The sequence below is a fragment of the Metschnikowia bicuspidata genome (genome assembly GCF_001664035.1).
Source record: "Metschnikowia bicuspidata var. bicuspidata NRRL YB-4993 chromosome Unknown METBIscaffold_2, whole genome shotgun sequence".
Taxonomy (NCBI): Eukaryota; Fungi; Ascomycota; class Pichiomycetes; order Serinales; family Metschnikowiaceae; genus Metschnikowia; species Metschnikowia bicuspidata.
Window position 1 is genome coordinate 641,979 of NW_017387732.1, and position 20,223 is coordinate 662,201.

At 48.9% G+C, this 20,223-nt stretch overlaps 3 protein-coding genes across 3 annotated transcripts, besides 1 other annotated feature; all 3 read right to left on the reverse strand.

Annotated features, from left to right (window-relative positions):
• Positions 1-649: 649 nt before the first annotated feature.
• Positions 650-841: a sequence feature (Protein overlapping with rRNA (METBIDRAFT_39660, OBA22004.1) was converted to a misc_feature.).
• Positions 842-5,050: 4,209 nt separating this feature from the next.
• On the reverse strand, positions 5,051-6,586 carry METBIDRAFT_39513 (RNA-binding GTPase; the record flags this gene model as incomplete). The annotated part of the gene is made up of 1 exon (XM_018857149.1): positions 5,051-6,586. One exon carries the CDS (start codon positions 6,584-6,586, stop codon positions 5,051-5,053), a length of 1,536 nt encoding a protein of 511 aa, XP_018712501.1.
• An 8,313-nt stretch (positions 6,587-14,899) lies between these two features.
• METBIDRAFT_144630 (uncharacterized protein) lies at positions 14,900-16,269 on the reverse strand. The gene has a single exon (XM_018854506.1). The coding sequence runs from the start codon at positions 16,103-16,105 to the stop codon at positions 15,002-15,004; it is 1,104 nt and encodes a 367-aa protein (XP_018712502.1). The 5' UTR covers positions 16,106-16,269; the 3' UTR covers positions 14,900-15,001.
• Positions 16,270-16,968: 699 nt separating this feature from the next.
• Positions 16,969-19,774, reverse strand: METBIDRAFT_144634 (apyrase). The gene is made up of 2 exons (XM_018854507.1): positions 19,688-19,774; positions 16,969-19,599 (listed from the first exon to the last, which is right to left on the reverse strand). Exon 2 carries the CDS (start codon positions 19,406-19,408, stop codon positions 17,237-17,239), a length of 2,172 nt encoding a protein of 723 aa, XP_018712503.1. The 5' UTR covers positions 19,409-19,599; positions 19,688-19,774; the 3' UTR covers positions 16,969-17,236.
• Positions 19,775-20,223: the final 449 nt, after the last annotated feature.

Below are 20,223 nucleotides of genomic sequence, written 5' to 3' on the forward strand. Positions count from 1 at the left end.
AATTGGCAGGGTTTGGTATATTTGGTAGTGGCAAGATTTAGTGTATCTGGTAGTGGCAAGATTTAGTATGTCTGGAATTGGCAAGGTTAGTGGATTTGGAAGTGACAAGGTTGGTGTATTCGGAATTGCAAGGTTAGTGTATCTGGAATTGGCAGGGTTTGGTGTATTTGGTAGTGGCAAGATTTAGTATGTCTGGAATTGGGAGGGTTAGTGGATTTGGAAGTGACAATGTTTGAGGTATTTGGAACTGGCAGGGTTTAGTAAATCTGGAACTGGCAGGGTTCAGGGCATCTGGAACTGGCAAGGTTTAGTGTATCTTAAAGTGGGCAAGGTTTAGTTTATCTGGTAGTGGCAAGGTTTAGTTTATCTGGTAGTGGCAAGGTTTAGTACATCTGGAAGTGGCAAGGTTAGTGTATCTGGAATTGCAAGGTTTGGTGTATTTGGAAGTGGCAAGGTTAGTGTGTTTGGTAGTAGTAAGGTTAGTGTGCTTGGTAGTGGCAAGGTTAGTGTATTTGGTAGAGGCAAGGTTTCGTGAATCTCTTAGTGGCAAGGTTTAGTGTGTCTGGAAGTGACAAGACTGAGTTTATCTGGAATTGGCAAGGTTTAGGCATCTGGTATTGGCAAGGTTTAGCCTCACACCCTGAATCCTCCAACCCTTAGAGCCAATCCTTATCCCGAAGTTACGGATCTATTTTGCCGACTTCCCTTATCTACATTGTTCTATCAACTAGAGGCTGTTAACCTTGGAGACCTGCTGCGGATATCAGTACGACTTGGCATGAAAGTAAATCCTTCCTGTGGATTTTCAAGGACCGTCGTAGGCGCACCGGACGATCAATAAACAATTTCTCTTTCAGCCATAAAACCCCATCTCTGGTAACTCCATCCAGGGTCATAAGCTGGTAGAAGAAAGAGAAAACTTCTTGTAGGGCCCACGCCGACGTCTCCACATTCAGTTACGTTACCGAAAAACTCCATATCCAAGTTTTGGAATATTAACCAGATTTCCTTTCCCTCGACCCTCTGAAAAATAGAGGTGTTAATTCAGGTTTAACTTAGAGGTTAGGATCGACTAACCCATGTTCATCTGTTGTTGACATATCTGGAAGTGGCAAGATTTAGTATGTCGAGCACTCATGTCAGGACATGGCCGGAGTGGTTTGCACCTATAGACATAGACAGTATATGCTAATATTTCCAATGCAAGCAAATAGCTGTTTTGTTATTCTGTTTGGTGATTTCGCCGTGCCAACAGAATCTGAGCATCCACAACGAAGGCACACGCACTCAAAGGACCAAGGTTTTCAGCCTGTGAGCCTGTTTCTTGCAAGAGTCAAGCGCCGATTTCTCAAGGGAAACAAGTTTTCAAGAACATAGGCGGGCTCTTCGGCCAAGGGCCTTCTTGGCTAGCAGCGCTCTAAAGTCTCGAAAAAGGTCGGGCTATGTCTCGAGTTTACCATAACTATACAACCTTAACAGTCTGGCCAGAAGCTGGATCATCTCGAGCGCAATTGGGGTGTCTGGTCAATGGCTAGCACGATGATGTAGAATTGCCAGCGGAGTTCCAGATGTAGGAAAATAACGGAGCTGTGCTTGTTTTCGAGAAAGCCCCCTTCTACGCCTGTATGGTTCTTCGTGTTTCGTCATTTGATTGCACGTGTTTGGGACCCCTTGTGCTATGGAAGTCTGATAGCGAGCAGTTATTATAGGGTATACGAAATACCGAGACACAGCTTTTAAGATGATAACAGTGCTCTCTTTTTTATGGAATAGTGTCTGCCGTCTGGCTTAAGAGGATTTTAAGCAACAACTAGTACAACTAGCAAGTATGAAGGCAAAGTGGGGGTTCTGTATGATATCCTGGGCATTGGGCACTCCATGTTCAAAGCTTCTCATTTGTGGGAGACCGCTGTCAACACCCATGATTGCTCAGAGCCGAGTATTAGTCAAAGCTCTCAAACTTGGGCGTTCCTCAGACCCCAAATTATCCCAAATATCCAGGCTATGCAATGCACAGTCTCCAGGTTATCACGTGAAAGCTTCTGATGGTGTTTCTAATGAATTCACTGGGATTAAAATGACTCCGCATATCAATAATGCGGAAGTACTATACTTAATTACAGTATAATATTTACATTATGTATGTATTCAGCTCCTATAGTTGGGTGTACTAATTTTGTTACATCAATCTCAACTAGTCATTCTTATATTGAAAAATGCTTCCTTTGAATGTGGCTTTGCTTCATATCAACAGTCTAAATCTGCTCTTAGTGTTCATTTATATCAGTCTCTATGATTCCTTCAATTTAGAATTTTCTTCCTTTTCTCATGGAATTATTTTTGGTTATTAGTTTCAGATGAAAGATCTTTATTAAGTACAAAAATTGAAATTGAATTGAGCATTATGTTCTTAAGATTCATATAACTGGTGCTTCTATGGTGCTTTTTTCTTACCCTTTGATTTAGAATTTTTTTTCTTTGTTTATGAAATCAATTTAGGCGAGTTGAAGCATTGAATTTAGATAAGAGATCTTTACCAAGGACAAAAGAAAAAAAAAAAAATTATTCAGATAGTATTTTTCTGAGCTTCAACCGGTGCTTCTGGTCTTCTGATGCTGCTTCTTTACACAATGCAGTACATTTTGTGGTCTTTTGATACAACGCCTTTGCTTTTATACAAACGTCCAGTGGCCAGGAAAGAGCAGGACAAAACACCTCGTTTGGAAATCTGAAACGATATAGGAAAAAGTGCCTGAGTTTTTTTTTTGTTGAAAAGCTGTGCGCTATGTGCTTATACAGCTTCGGTCACCATCTGTTTACCCCATCACGCAAAAAACCAGGGTGGGTGCAAATTGGGCCCTCGCGTATATTCCTTCACAACAGGAAGCGGTAGATATCAGAAAGTTTTTGTGGTGTTGTTTGACAGCAACGAGTCGGATTTTTCTACTGTTGCTTTCTGAATTGCTACATGTTTTTCGAAGGTGTTTTGATTTCTGCCCAGTGCTCTGAATGTCAAAGGAAATTCAACCATGCGCGTGAAAACGCCGGGGGTATTTATGACTCTCTTAAGGTAGTCAAATACCTCGTCATCTAGCTAGTGACGCGCATGAATGGATTAACGAAATTTCCGCTGTCCTCATCTAATATCTAGCGAAACGACAGCCAAGGGGCTTGGCAAAATTGGCGGGGAAAGAAGACCCTGTTGACCTTGACTCTAGTGTGACATTGTGAAAGGATCCGTTTTAGATTGTACTTCTGTGAAGCCGTTCTCCAAACACTTCTCTCCAAGGTATTGTACAAAGATTCAGATTCTAGACATTCGTCATGCCATCATCTGGGCGAAGTATAGAGGGGAGGCCTGCGACACGAATTGATCATAGACAAAAGGATATGGCGTGCAAAGCACCAGTACCATGAAAGTGATGGGACTTATAGTTGCAGTAGCAGCTGTTTAGTTATGGTGATGAAGCGAAGCAATGGAGTGATTTTTTATTAGAGTCTGATTAGCCGATGACACTTTCGAGAATGCTACCTCATATGAGAATACTACTTCTTTGGAGATTGTTACCTCTCGAGAGTAATTTTTTTCGAGAATATCACCTCATGTGAGAAGACCAATTCTTTCGAGAATACTGCGTCTCGAGAGTACCAAAAGAATTTTTTTTCTTCCCAAAAAATGTCTCTCTTGAGAATGTCATCTCTCCTGAGAAGATGCTTTCCTTCAAGGAACTTGGCTGTTGCATAAGTCTAGAATGGTTTCCTTGTAATTCCCCAAACATCTGTTTGACCAAACAAAAGATTTTTTGAGGTGGTACGTGTATTTTGAGCACCATGAAGATGCACCCACTCTTGTAAAAGCATGGGTGTCTTGCATAAATCGAAACAATATTAATGAATTTGTACCCTCCACCTACTGGTTGAACCGAGCCTAGTACGGCCCCAAATGACCATCACTTTCACAGTAGACTGCGCCACTAGTTGCAGATCATATTCTTATGCAAGAAAACTCGGGTCCGGGCACAAGCCATGAAAGTAGCCCACACGCCACAGCAGACCATACTCGGAAGAACCACCGACCACCAGGTGCTTTCACATCAAGCGAAATGCTGTGGGACCCCCGGAGATTAGCGAACCAAGATTGAGTAACTGACAGGCCCAAACATCGGATCATCAGCTTTCAGCATTTTGCTCAAATACTAAAGAAGAAGTGTTTCCGCAACGAGGATCCGTCAAAAGTTCTTCGGAAAGGTCTTTGTCCTTTTTGCTCAGAAAAGAGGGTGCAAAAGACTTTTAAGCACGGGAAGTATGGGTATTGTCCGCTTTTTCATTAATCGACATTCTTCTCTTCGAGCCTGTGTTGTGAAGGATTTACAAGATCATCAGCCACATATGTTCTATTCCCTTTGGACTCATAAAGACTTGGTTCCAAGACATGATTTCATTTAGGTTGAAAATGATGAATGGTTGTCGAATGGCACACTTCGTTCTGCAGGGCGTGGATGAGTAGCGGTTTGACTGGCCCCAACTCCCGGACATTAGCGATCTTGAACTCAGTAATCACCGGTTTGAATTCCCAGACATCAGCGATCCAAACTGAGGAAACACCCGGCCCAGACACCGAAACATGATCCAGCCCAATGTCCCGAATCTCGGACCTTCAGCAATCGAGACGCGACAGCAACAAAACCAAACCGCATCAATCACCCAGCCCAGTCCGGCAAACTCAAGATCCAGAGACAGTCCATGCAAAGATCAGACCCTCTCATGAAACATGCTTTTCCATCACTCCACGCGGAAAGTGATATACCATTGAAGCATCGCATCACATATTGAAGACAGCACGAAGACAGCACCAAGTCACCACGGACAGATGTTCCCGTACTTCTCAAAACTAAAGAACACGATCTAAGATCATTCCCGCCGCCAGAACCAGCTGCACCAGCGGCCATGCCCAAGCAACAAGCCAAATTCACGCCACCGTCACCCAGCCTGCCTACGCCCGCCGCGCTAAATCAAAACCTTACTATACGCGTCCTAATACACTCGCCGGCTAGGCCGCAAGGCCGAAGTTGTCGCCCAACAAGCCGTCCAAATCAAACTCCTTCGCCCACTGGGCCACCACCGTGGTCTGCTCGACCTTGGGCGGCTCCTTGTCGCCACGCAAAGCACTCTTGGGCGCGTGGGCCGGCTCCGCGGCCTCGGCACGCGACGCGTTCGGCAACACCCAGCCCGTGATGCGGCCGTCGCGCCAGTCGTTGAGCACGGTGTGCGCCGCGGCGTCCAAGTTGGGGATGCCGCCGCGCGACAAGCGGCCGCGGGCCCGCGCCACGTGGATCAAGAACTGGCGCGTGAAGTCGGCCAAGTCCTGCGACGGCAACGCCGGGATGTGGTAGTGCAGCTTGGCCGCGTCCGCCATGGCCGGGTCCTTCGACAAGCGCCGGAGCAAGTGCTCCACCACGGCCACCGGGTCCGAGATGCTCTTGGGCAGCACGGCCGACAAGAGCGCCAAGCGGGCGTCGGCCACGCGGCGCTTGCCCGCCACCTCGTCCGGAAACACAATGCCGGGCGAGTCCAAGATCTTGAGCTTGTTGTCCACCTTGACCTCGCGCATGGCCGTGGTCACGCCCGCCATGTTGCCCACGGGGCACGCCTTCTGCTGCCCGTGGCGGCTGGTCAACGCGTTGATGATCGACAGCTTGCCCACGTTCGGGTAGCCAATCACACCCACCACAATCAGCCGCTTCAAATTCAGCTTGGCCGCGTACAGCTTCAACGCGTGCATCAACGCACCGGCCGTTCCCGTGCTGGAGAGGTTGCGGTTGTAGAGACTCAGGCCCGCGGCGCCGGGCGACGCCTTGACCGGCACCGTGGGGAACAGCGCCTTCAAGAAGTCGAGCCACTGCGCCAACACGTGCGCAGGCACCAAGTCCACCTTGTTCAACACGAGAATGAGCCGCTTGCCGCCGGCCTGGAGCACGGCCTGCTCCACGGCCCTCGACCGCGTGGACACGGGGTCCCGCGCGTCCAACACGTAGAGCACCACGTCCGCCGCGTCCACCACCGCGCGGAAGATCTTGTCGTACGCCTTGCGCGACCGCTCCACGTCCAGCCGGTCGATTTCCGCGTCGCTCAACTGGTACTCGACGTCCAGGTCCAGGCCGGCCATGGCGTCGTCGTCCGCGGCACCGCCGGCCGCGTAGTCACGTGCGGCCTGCTGCGCCAGGTCCATCAACGCGGCCAAGGAGCCGCTGGCGGCTGCATCGTCCGCCCCCTCGGCGTCGCTGGCTGCGGCCACAAACGCACCGGTGCCTGCGGCCACGGCCTGCTCGCGCTCCTGCTGTTTCTGGATCCGTGCCTCCTCGCGCTTTTGTACCTCGAGCTGGCGGCTGTGCTCCAACTCCTGAATGATTTGCTCCTTGTAGGGGAAGCTGGCGGGAATGCCGGGGTCCTTGTTGGCACGGGACTTCCAGGTCACGTCCTTCTTGGCCAACTTCTTGTTTTTCTTGCGCTGGGCCGCGGCCTTCTTCTTAATGCCTTCACGCATGCGCGTGGTGGAGCGCTTGGACGTGGGTGCCTTGACTCTCATGGCGAAACTGGGGGAGAAAAGGGGCGTTTATTTTTGTGGTTTGCCGGAGTTTAGAAGAAGCTGGGGTTGGGCCTTTTTTTCGATTCGCGCGGTTGGCGCGATGGCCATCGGCGCGCTGTGTGCAGGCCGGAACCGTTCGGAGCGCCCTGGTTGATTGGGGCCATGGGAGGGTACCGGGGTTTTGGGCGGCTGTTTCAGGGATATTTCAGGGATATTTCAGGGATATTTCAGGGATATTTCAGGGATATTTCAGGGCTGTTTCAGGGCTGTTTCAGGGCTGTTTCAGGGCTGTTTGGTGGCTGTTTGGTGGCTGTTTGGTGGCTGTTGGTTTGGTGGTCCAGTGACGCGGCGGTGGGTTGGAGCGCTCGTTGGGTGCAATTGATTGACGTGATTGCCATCTGCCTGGAGAGCATCTGAAGGCCAAGTGAAAATTTTCTAAACGCCATGACGACCCGCCCTATCAGGGCCTTTTGAGTGTGTGTGATTCTGTGAGCACGAAGCTCGGTTTTTCCCAGCGGTTTCCTGGGGGCCATCCCCGGGCTTTCAGAAGTTTTTATGAGAGTGATTCCGGAGAATCAGAAGCTTTTATAAAAGAGAATTGCCTGAATCTTCGAGACCTTTTCTTTAGAGTGATGACTGGATTTCAGAGAGCTTTCATAGAACGCCATCCTCGAGATTTCAAAGAGATTGCAAGATCAAGGGCTGAATTAGAACAAGCCAAGGGGGGGGGGATACAGATTTTGAACTATTTATTGATATCCCTCTTTTACGACTGAGTTATACAGAATGTCTCTGTTAGAAAAAATTGTTAAGGGCTGGTTTCATTGGAACTGGTATTGAAGAACAGATCCTGGGGTCCCTCAAGAAAGAATTATATCCCCTCTGATTGCGATAATTACTTTTATACAATATAACCCATGAAATGGGAAGATAGGTTCCAATTATTAGGATTAGGGCCTAACACCAGGCTCAGAAAACTAGACAAAGATCGGTTCATTTAAGTAAATCCTTATCTAAAGGCATACAAGGGTCTTCTTATTTGAAGAAATTCAAATCATTCGCCCATATGGCCATGTTACCATGGGGGAGACCGTGGTGTGTCTGAAGCGTGCGAAAGTTTTCTTGAATTGGAGTCTGCAGATATCAGAATGAAGTGGAACTTTCGATCAGGAGTCAACTTCGCTTCTGTTCGGCTTTGCAGGCTTCGGAAAAACAGTTAGGGCAATTCAGAAGGATTTCAGTTTGGACGTAGTTCTACTTGCAGAAACTCGCTATAGGAATCTTGGAGTCAATATTTAAGTCTTTGGGAGGTTGTTAAAAACGATTCCCGAGAGGAAATCCCGAGAAGCTGGTCTTAGAGGTATTCCTAAAAGATGGAAATGTGAAGGGGCTGAACATGGATTCTGGGGGTCTTTTCGTGAAACCAAAGAAGCAGACTTATTCAGAGGGTTTATTCAAAAGCCGACCTTGGGAAGTATGGTCTTCGATCCACCTTCAAACCCCTGAAGAATTCTTGGAAAAAGGATTCGAGAGGCTGTTTAAGTTACTTTTTCTTGGATTTGATTCATGGTAATCTCAAAAAGTGATTTCTGGATATTATCAGCGCTAATTGACAAAACGCATTTCCGAAATTATCCTGAAATTAACTTATACATTGGATAAGCATTCGTGGCATTGGTATCAATTATGCATCTCATTCTGATGCTGCTCAAACTCCCCAATGTTGTGTCTGAGTAGTCATCAAACAATCAAACTTTGTTCAGAAAACATGTTTAAATCCCTCCCAAGTATTCCAGGCCACTTCGTTTTCAGAGTCTCGCTTAGAACATCTTTCAATATTGGGACCCGGTGCACATGCTCTTCTTTACTTTTAACTTATTGAAGTTAAAAAACTCAGGTTTCTGGAAAATTCGGTAGCAAGACTGTACGAGAATTTGGGGATTTACATTAAAAGGGATACTCGACTTTTTCCAGTAGAATTAGGCCATATCCACATCTCCAGCAGCGGACAGCTGTCACAATATAAGATGACATGTATCAAGCATCAGCCGCATGTGATATCAAGCCCATAAATGTGTGCAGAGTTCCTTGTCGTGGTTTTGTTTCCAGAGATAATGCTTTCTCCTAATTTATAGCATCAAAGAAGAGCAGAAATTTTACTCATAAGTATGCTGGCTCTACCGTTTTATAATATAATCTGGCTTTGTTCGTCTGCTCAATAAGGATTAAAGCATACTTTCGGCTATCGTGACTCAAATCCCCCCATGTGAAATAGCATGATGTGCTCTTGATCAAAACTATTCGACCAAAGATCACAGAATATTAAGATCAGGGAGCGATTTACTGTGTACCTAAATTAAATTTCTCAACATATGAGCATACTAAACAAGTGTGTAACCTGTGACCGCAAAGGTTGAACCATTCCATGAAATCCACAAATACCCACATCAAAGGGAGCAGAGTAACCTTATTTGAGATTATATGGCGAAACATTAATCTTCAAATGCAACTTATCAAGATAAAAGAGTGAATATATTGAGAAGGATTATTTGGACTCTTTCTAAAGCTCATCAAATATTTGAAAACTACCTGGGGATTAATTGCTTGAAGTCCCGTCAAAATTTAAGTTTAATTTAATGTGTGGTTTACTTTAAATACCAGTCAGAGCTGGTTACTCAATTACATTATAACGAGATGATAATGGAAATATAGTTCAATGATTAGCTCATGAGTTGTTTGGGGCCGCAAGAGTTTACTCTAGCGTCACGCGAAGTGGTTTCATGGTGTTAATTAGACATCCGGTTTAAAAGGAATTATATGAGTTTTAGGCAATCTGAACTGATACTAGAAGTCCAGGGCTTATTCATTGCATCGGGAATAAAGCGTCAATGTCTGATGTACGTTGGTTTGTCTGAAAATTTACTAGATAGTCGTGCTTTTTAGAACTCATTGGTGTGTCGAGGCTTCTGAAGTACTTATGACATAAGATTTTGGAACACAATGAAAATGAAAGTTTTTGACTTCATTGATCCAATAAAGAAGACATGGATTTACCCCTCTTCTCCCATCTCGTATGGTAAAAGTCATTACGCGTAGCCATTTCATATATCTTCGGTTGAGGAACTATAGTGAATGTAGATCTGATGAAAACAAAATGGGCGAATGCTTTCTTAATCTCCATAGGCTTTCTTTGGGAAATATTAAGCAGCTGCGTTGTCAGTCCTATCACAACCAAGTATTCTCATACTCAAATCTCAAACTCCCTCATGGTACCACGCACAGTTTTCATGCCAGCATCATCCGAACTTGCTATTTTCTTGAAATATAAGTAACCGTTCATTTCAATTACACTATTGGATTTTTCAAAGATGCTTTCTTGAACCTACTTAAGTTGCTAGATGTGGGCGCACTTTTCCCGAATCGTACGAGTGGAATGAAGGTAAAGAATCAAAGCAGCTTGACTCAATGTATAGTCTTATAGACTTAAACATCCTAGGAGCTGCAGCTTTAAATGTGACTAAAATCAGTTTAGCCTCAAAATCATGGTGCTAATTATTGCTTGCAATAGAGATACCCTAGTAATGCTGATTCAAGTTTTAGCAATTGTACAGAATATGAAGTCAATTTGCTCATTACACCTGGTGTAATCGAGCAAAAACAGTATTACCAAAGCGATTAGCAAAAGAATTTTCAAACGCAAACAACAGTTGAAACGCTGCTTATCGAGCCCCAGTTTCCCGCATGATTTCCTGAAGCCCTGAAATCACTTTGTGAAGCCTCAAAGATAACAAGGTCAATACATGAAGCCATATTAGACCTAAAAAACATGTGAAATCTGGGATGGGTTGATAAATTTTTGCTGGCGTACTGGGAGTTCCTTTCACCTATGTAGATAGCACGGCATCAACGTTCTTCAATTGATGACCTCTCCGTCATTCGGTGACGTCCAAATTGTCAAGATGTTATGAATGTGTTGCTCGTGATTTTTTTCAGAAAAGTTTGGAATACTTTAAAGGATCAGTAACTGTGGCGTTCTTTGAGCATGGTTTTTATGGGATCTTGGCGTCCCGGATTATTCACAATGATATAATCAGTGCAGGATGAGCTCTTCATGACATCTACGGTATTGTATAGATTGGGGCTGAATCTCTATTGCTCTCGAGGGGAACAGAAGATTATGAATGCCTCCAAGAGCAGAAAATTTATGTTCCTAAAGCGTATAATGTTGCTTCGCTTCCCGTGTCTTTGCTTCTAGCTGAATGGAGCTATATCAAATATAAAAGACGTGTCAAGAGGGGCACTAAGTGTATATATATCCAATGAGCCTCGACCACGCCATTTTTTCCTGATGTTAAAATCGAGAAGCCTTTCGAGTAATGATATTCATCTTTGTAACATACCCAGGCTCTTGTAATTTGAAGATCTTTGAGTCAGCTATAACAAGTATAGGTGTATGGAAAAAGATGATGTATCAAACTGAACGAAAATGAGAAACTTGCTCAAAAAAGGCTCAGGGGCCTCAGTACTTGGCTTTGAGTCAGGGCCCAAGACATGTGTAGTTTCCAAGAGCTTTCTTAACCAGAATTTCCACATATATCATGATATTTTTCAAAAGATGGCATGTTTTTTTTTTGCATTCGCAAAAAGAAGTCTGTGCCAATCCATAAACTCTCAAAAATTAGCTTTAAATATATCTATCATTAGATATCAACGTTTACTGCCCAAAGATATACCGTGTGAAGCCAAGGAATTCAAATTTTAACACTGTGTTCTTTTAATTCGAAAAAAAAATTAATCAAAGCCAGTTCAGTAAAGAGAGAAGACAAAATTAGATGAATCATTATAAAAGAAGATGCTGGCTTAAGTGAGTGCTCAGCTGGGATGTCAACCCATCTTCAGTCTTGAAGCTTTGTATAAAATTTGCTTGAATATTCTCAATGACTTATGAAAACCGGATTAAAGCATTGTCTGAACCTGATGACCAAAATACCCATTTCTCTAAGCTTTGCAGCCAAAACTCACTTTTCCAGATAAAAAAACTGCACTGAAGGGTATGGTTTAAACGTTTTGCGCAAGCTGGAAGAAAGAATCAAACCTGAAGCAAATCTTGTATGTACTAATATTGTTGGACTTGCTCTGGTAACTGTACTGAGCCAAAAAGATACCACCTTGTACAAAGAAAATGAGACATCTTGCCATAAAAAGATTATATATGTTTTACTCCATGGGATAGACTGAATCACACTCTTTGAAAGTTCTCTAGACATCATTTCGTATACATCATGAGGCTCATTGTAACAATCATTTGTTTATGTTCCTGATGTACTTTACTAACAGAGCGTAGATGACTTTGTGGGACATATGCGTGTCTATATTCCAATACGTTCTGACAAATCTAAAGCTATATGAACGGCTTCACCTACCTTCTTATGTCCATAGTCTTTGAAAGAAGTTTAAGTGTTTATTAAAGCATCTTTACCGGAAAGAACAAATGAACGTACATATATCTGTGTACGCCCACAGGGACCGTCAGTCCTGAGTTGCTACCAGGAACTTTACATAGCAGAATTGCCGTATTCATAGTTCAATTAGAAGCTTAGTTTTGGGCCTGGCTTAGTCGCGAGAGCCTACAAGTTTCGAGCGAAAAATAATTTTAGCAAATATCTTATACATAAATAGAAAAAATGCTTTCATATGAAGACTTGATCATGAAAAGACTACGATATAGAGTGACACGTCTTTTTGCCCTTGACAATGCATATTGTAACCAATCAGCATATCCCCACAAAGCTGAAACTTGTCATCGCCATCGACGGTAATTTTTCCGTCAATGATCAGAAGCTGACTATTTAATCCGTTATCCATGGTGAGTTTGATTATTTTAACATTTGCGGAGATTTTTAGCTTTTATAACACCTGGACTGTTGATGCATCAAAGGCGTGGCACTATAATTATTAGCTCATGTAAATTCAGAGGCTTCGAACTCGTGGCGAGACGGTAAATTATTGCATAAGCGGTGCAGGTCTTCGCATTTTATTCTTGCTTGAGAATCGACATATTTCACATGAAACACAACTTTTTAAGGTGTTTTTCCCAAAAAGGTAACAGATATATAGCGGCCTGGCAAGTAAGAAAATAAAAAAAAGTAAAAAGAAGAATCTCAAATTTCATTCGAGAAGCAGTTCATTAATTGCAACAACAGTTACATATGTAAAGTTAAATACACCCATGTCCGAGAGTTGCGTGAGTAAAGGAGGTCCTGAGTCGATATATTTAAAGAACAATAACAGCATACTATGCCGTGTAGCAGGAGCTCAAGCATGGGCTAAAAGTTTGGGCTTCAATTTGCGAAGTGTGGGAAGTATAGAAACCTATTGTTGCGAAAAAGGCTTGTATAAACTTGCCCTCGTGAGGAAAAAATGTAGACACCAGCTCTAAATCCATACCAACTCTTTCACAGGGGCAGCCTGCGAATGCCTTATTTATAAGGGAGGTTGATATTCCAACCACCATAAACTCATTTGAACGCTGCTTTTCAAACGAGTCTGCAAATTAGATGGTTCAAGAGTATGTTGAAATCTGTTAAAGTCTACTTTGCACAAGGCAAGCGTTAAAATTATACGCAGGATGCATACCAATAACAGTACTGTAGATGGTCCCTCTGTAAGAAAAAGGACTCAACTGAAGTGTGAAAGTTAAAACAGAACTGGTGGCAAGGTCCGCTGGAGAAAAGAATAGAATATTATCCGCCTTTTATGTTTTGTAAGGTGTCCGAGAAGCAGAAGAGTCCTGGTCTTGAAGAGGTTCTCCGAATCTCAGAAAAACTCCTCTTCAGTAGTTGTTCCATTAATGTTAATCGAGGAACTATTGGAGTAGATATATAGTTCTAGACATGAAAAAACACCACGAGGGGAAAGACAATAGAAGAAAGAACCTTTTATCCCATAAATTAGCTGTACCATCGAGATGGCTTCGCACAGGATGCAGTAGCCCGGACGTGTGAGAACTAGACGCTTAGACCTAATTAATCATGTGACAAATGAGGCATTAAAGTTCGCACCACTTACCAGAAACCAAATAGCGCGACAAGTATATAAAGGGAAGAGAATTCCCTCTAGAGATCTTTTTAGAAGATCAGTCGGAACAACAGTGGTTTTGTTTATCCTAAATAAAGGTTTATTTCCACACGCTAGTACATCATGTCGAATCCGATATCTCAACTGTACCAGTTGGGAAACACTTGTGGACAGGACATTGAGTTAGAATATCCTGTACTCAAGCAGAAATACAAACAAGACGAGATACCCTGTCACGTGATAACCACACATGCAGGACTTGCCTAGTCTGAAGGCGGAATAGTTTTCACCCACCCAAGGAGGCGTACAGCTCTTTTTTGATTACAGTTACTGCAAAATCACTTAGAGACACTAGTGAATCTTAGTGATATATGCTATAAATTATACTGCAAATTCAAAACAATCCCTGAGGGCTACTCAACAAATTATCCGAGTGATAGCATTATATGCATTATATATTGAGGTTAGCGGTAGCTAAAAATAACCACATTCGGTAGACAGCTCTGTCATCCTATGCAAGGTCATCTCCATGGAGCAGTTTCCTCCGAGAGATTTTCTCATATCTTAACTCGTATATATAATTTGGTCCTATCTGGCTAGTTGTCACAGGACAAGCCACCGGATGCTCTGCTGGGGAGTTCACCCCTAACTTTGTCCATTTCTTTCACTTCCTCTGGATATGAGAAACTCACGTCCTTATTGTTAGGGCACTTCACGGGACATACGGGTTACGAACTCTGATTGATCATTCACTTCTCCGAAATTCTACGGGAGTCAGATCTCACCCTTAAATACTTCTTCTATATATACTTCTAGAAACTGAGATAATATTCTATGAGTTGTTCAAAATGATATGACAGAACTCACAATGATGGAGGTGCATGATCATATATGCGCTTACAGGGATCCTCAGTGTCAAGCTGATGCCAGGGACCTAACATAAAACGAGATGGTATGAGAAACCTGATCGCCACAAGACTTCAAGTGGTGGTTTCAACAGTCTACAGTTTCATGATGTCAGAACCAAACTGGCACACAACGAGATACGCCCTCGCTCCTTTTTCACATCTAAGAGATGGGAAGCAGAAAATCAAACAAAGCAGCTTTCGTTCTTTCAAGAGCGTGACACCCTAAAAATTAATCTTACTTGTAGACTCCTGAGAGGGACCGTTGGCGATAAATACCCGGAGAGCTAGCGGAAGGAAAGGAAGCATCAAGTCGCGGAAGCATCTCGAATCTACGGCCCAGGTCGGTAAAGCGTGACTTCTTGCTAATACAGCGATATACAAAGAGTTACCCAGTGGGCGTAAAGAGAGGATTTGTAGGAAGTATGCGTGGCTAGCTGTCTAGTGTGGTTCCCTGTTCTCGGTGCGAAGTGGCGACAGTATCAATGGGCCAAGACTCGCGGCGTTGACGGGTTTCCGTCGGGGGGAGTTGCTGGATCGACACCCTGCCTTCGGCCTGGCGGACGTCATGTTTGTTCAGTGCGTGAGGGGCGATATGGGCCTTCCTGTGGGTCACGTTTTCATGCTTACTGGCAGAGACACTCCCGGCCCACACGGCGCGGGCCTGGGCCTCTTCCGTATTGCTGGAGTGTGGATTCTCTGCAGATGTTGGACTCAGATCTGGGGTGTCGTGGTTGATAAATAAAGCGTCCGAGTCGCCTGCAGAACCCTGGTCACTGGAAGACACGTCCATGTCATCTGAGGAATCCCAGTCCACGGGACTGTTCCCGTCGTCGGCAGCTTCATCGTCGTCGTCAGAATATGAGTAGTAGTCGCCGTCATCATCGGAGCCGTCGGGCGCATCGTCAACGGTGCTGCTCAGGCCCTTGGAAACAGGCTCCTCGTAGGTTTTTTTCGCGTGGAGAAGCTCGTCGAAAGGATTGCCGCTGAAGCGGTGCCGCTCCTCGTACCCGACGTGGCCTGCCGTCAGCTTCACAGCGTGCGGCTTGGTCAGGCGTGTCAACGGGATTTGCAGACTGCCTCGAATAGCGTCACGCTCGACGCTGGCCCGGGCCGAAGCGGCATTCTCCTGCAGCGCGAGGTCAGCCACGGAGTTCAACCGGGCCGGCTTCCCAAACTCGTTGATGAGACGGTCTTGGCGGGTGCCGCCCGAGGAGCCGACCTTGGAGCGGATTCTGCTGATGTACTGATACGCGTGTGCCGGGCCGGGCTCGGCTATTTCGCCGGGCTGGATGCTGGCAATGCTGGCGATGGTTTCCAGGGATTCCAAGTTCTCGAGGCCTTCCAGACCCTCGAGCTGCTCGAGACTTTCGACATTTGAGACATGAGCAAGGGGGTCGACAATGACCAGGGTGTCGGCAATGGCCAGGCTCTCTAAGATTTCAGCACTGGACCGAGGCACCACGGCGCCCGCGCAAAGCGCCAGCGTCACGGCGAGAATGCAAAGGGAGTTTTGTAGCAAGGGGTAAGTCAACATTGTAGGCGCTGTTTCGTCGGGCACACCAGCCGTCGGTTGCAAAATGCCGCCGGTTGCAAAAGGGCGCCAGGATTCTGCGGCATCTGCATCTGCAACGCGCGCATATTGAAAGGCCAATAAATACTGGCGCTTGGAATAATGGGGAGACCAACGGGGATAGGGACATCGGACGGGACGAATGATGGGACAATGTAGGGACTGATGGGACTAGACATGAGGACAAGGGTTTTGATGGGGGATAAAGATGGGGCACAAGATCCGGTGCTCCATGGGCACACCATTTCGACCATCAGCAGACGCGCAATTCCAGCTCCCATTTGGGAACATGTCATGTGGGGCGATCGACTGACCCCAGGATACGGGGCTGTTGATGAGTGCTTGGCCGCCATTTAGAGCAACATTTGCAAACGATTTGTGCCTGTAGCCTGACCGGGGTATGTAGGTCTATCCCACCGATTAGGCCGATAGAGCGGGCCGTTAAACCTTTCAATGAGGCCATCAAAGGGGTATCTTTCAATGAGGCCATCAAAGGGGTATAACGATGGTGCCCACAATTTCGGCCATCTTCTGGGAGGTAACTCCGATATCCGTGCATCACACAAGCATTGGGTGCATACTCCGGTGTCTTTTTAGGATTCTTTTGCAGTAGATCCGGGAGCGCCTTTAGGACAACTTAATGAAATGTTTTTGGACTGCCTTTTGGACTGCCTTTTGGACGATCTCTTGGACTGCCTTTTGGACTGCCTTTTGGACGATCTCTTGGGCTGTCTTTTGGACTGCCTTTTGGACCATCTTTTTGACTGTCTTCTAGACTGTCTCACGGACTGACTTTTAGACTGTCTCTTGAAGTACCTTTTGGACAGCCTTTCACACGGCCTTCTGCCTTTCAAACTGCCTCATGGACTCCCTCTAAGACAACCTTTTGGACTGTCCTTCAGACCGTAATTTGGACAGGCTCTTGGGCTACCCTGACAAATACCTTTCGCCGTCGTTCAACTGCCCCCCTCTCTCCTTCATCTGTCCCTCAGACCACCCTTTTACCGCCCTTCGAGATGCCTCGGCCCTCCTCCCCATGCCCCTCCACCCCCCACTGCGCACCTTCACGGACAGGCCATCCGCCCCGCGCGCCGCCTACAGGCCGAGGCGGCCCACCGAGCCCGAGCTCAGCAGCTTCAGAGGCACGTCGCGCGGGCCGTGGGGCGCGCCGACAAACCCCGCGCTCTTGGGGTTGGCGAACGGCTTGCTCATGAACTCGCCGCCGCGCAGGCCGCCCGGCAGGGCGTCGCCGAAGCTGGCCGTCGACCGTGTGCGGAGCACCGTCGCGCGAGGCGACACGGCGCGGCCGCCGCGGCCCTCCTCGAGGTCCGAGCAGGCGCCGTCGTGCCGGCGCCGTTCAAAGAAGTCGAGTGCCCGCCCGAGCGGCGGCCCGCAGAACCGCGGGAGCGAGCCGCGGGCGTGGGCGAGAGCGCCGCGGAGCGCCCGGGGCACGGCCGCGTCGGCACCGCCCAGGCGGCGGCGCTGCGAGGCTAGCGCTTTGCGGAGCACGCGGTACACGAAGTAGACGACGGCGGCGGCGAGCGCCACGTGCACGAGGCCGGGCACGGAGACCGCGGCGGGGTCGTCGTCAGAGTCGTCGTCGGAGTCACTGAGCGCGCGGAGCGCCATGGTGCTGGGCACCACGCCCACGACCGCGTCGTCCGCGGGCTCGATCTGGGCGGCGGCCACGAGCAACATTTTGCCGAGCGTCCAGGAAATCTCGATGCCGTCGATGGCGTTGGCGGACATGAAGGGGACGTGGCGCGGCAGGCCGGGGGCGGCGTCATCCCGGAGGCCGTCCTCGCCCTCGGAACCGTTTTCATCCCGGAGGCCGTTTTCATCCCGGGGGGCGGATCCATCCCGGAGGCTGTCCTCGCCCTCGGAACCGGCACCATCAGAACCGGCACCATCAATCCCGTCGCCCTCAAACCCAGCCTCATCAATCCCAGCACCATTAATCCCAGCCCCATCAATCCCAGCACCATCAATCCCAGCACCATCAATCCCAGCACCATCAATCCCAGCACCATCAATCCCCCGCAGCCCCCCCAGCCGCGGGAGCCCGAGGCCCTCGTGGAGCACGCTGGCCACCCACGCGGCCTTGAAGCACGCGGCCTGGAGCTGCGCCGCAGACACGTCCCCGTACACACCGCGGCGCTGGTTGTCGAGCACCGTGGCCCACGGGCTCTCGCAGAACGCGCGCGTCTTCGCCACGAAGCCCGCGGCCGTGTACTCGCCGCCGCTGTGGAGCACGTCGTGCGCCGTGTACCAGTACTCGGCCACGCCCACGAAGCGCGCCGCCGCAAAGTCCATCCGCGGGCCGTGCACGCCGTTGAAGAGGCACGGCTGCGCGGCGCACGGCACGTGCTTCATCAACAACGGGTACACGGCCCGCGCGCACTGGGCGTAGTCGCCCGTGCCCTCGACCGTGTGCTCGGGGGCGCCGTCCGGCTGGAGCTGGAACACGCTGCCCTTGGGCATGCACGGGTCCGGCACCACGGCCGGCGGCGCGCCGCCCGCCGCCGCCGCCGCGAGCGACACGAGCTGCTGGAGGTGCCGGCGGCGGCCCTCGTTGGCGCCGAAGCCGAGCCACGTCTGCACGAACACGCGCCACTGCTGCGCGTGCCCGTCCACCAGGCGGAGCGTGACCGTGGCGAGCGCGTCCGCGTGGCGCCGCCGGGCCGCGGCGCCGGGCTCGAACGCCACCTGCGCGGACGCGCCGCCCATGTCCAAGAAGCCCACGGAGCGGGCCGTTTCCGGCGCGCCGGCGCCGCGCGCAAACACGCCCAGCAACTGGTTCAACGCCACCCAGCCGTACACGCCCTCGGCGGCGCCGTCGATGGTCTGCACGTGCTCCGCGCAGCTGGCCACGAGGAGCCGGCTGTGCCGCTGCACGGCGCGGCAGGTCTCGGCGAGGATGGCCTGGCGCTGGCGGGCGGGCAAGAGCCGCATGCCGCCGGTGGAGAGGATGTACACGGGCGTGGTGGCGAGCTGCGCCGCCGGCACGATGGCCTCGGCGAAGCGCACGAGCTGCCGGTAGTGGAGCTTCCACACGGCGCGCGGGCGCGAGGCGAACGACGCCACGCCGGGCGAGATCTTCATGGTCCAGCCGGGGTCCTGGGAGACGGCGGGCGGCGCGTGGCGCACGGCGGCCTGCTGGGCGGCGGTGGCGGCGGTGTTTTGTGCTGCGGGGGCCGGCCACCGGTAGACGTGCACGCGCGAGCCGGACGACCCGGAGTCGATGACGATGCCGTATTGGTGGCTCATGGCGATGGGGTAGGACGGCTGTGGTGGGTGCGCCTGGCTGTGGTGGGTGCGCGTGCGCCTGGGCCTGGGGCCTAGGGCCTAGGGCCTGGGGCCTGGTGTGCGGGGCCTGGCGCGGCTGGGGTGCGCAGTGGCCCTGGGGGAAGGCCGCGGCGGGGGTACAGGGCGCAGCTAATTTACAGGAGGAAAAAGGGAGAAGAGAAGGGAGGAAAAGGGAGGGACAAAAAAGGGAGGGACAAAAAGGGAGGGACGGAAAAGGGAGGGAGGAAGAGGGGAGGGGGGGAAGGAAGAGGAAGGGAGAGGAAGGAAGAGGAAGGGAGAGGAAGGGAGAGGAAGGAAATGGAGGTTCCTGGTTTATTGGGACGGATGGTGCGGTGGGCTTGCATGGGGACCACGTCCATATCAAGGCCATGACAACAGGGCCGCGCGGCGAGTCTGGGATCCGGGAATCTGTGCTCCCCACCCCGGCAGCAGCTGGCAATCAAACTCTCTTTTTGCAAGGCCGTGTATTTTAAGGAGCCACCGGTTTTTGAATGGAGGTTTGAGTGGCATGGGCGGTTTTGATTGACAGAAAGACCGGTAGGCAGAAAAGAGGCAAGTACGAAGAGAGGGACCTCACCGGGTGCGCATCTCTGTCGTGCAGCTCATTTACTGGAAGAGAGGAAGATAGGAAGAAAATTGGAAGAAAAGAAAAAAAGAGGAGAGAGGAAGAAAAGAGGAAAGAGGAAGAAAATGGGAAGATAAGTCGAAACGTATGTGAAAAGACCGGTAGGAAGAAAAGAGGCAAAGAGAGGGACCTCACCGGGTGCGCATCTCTG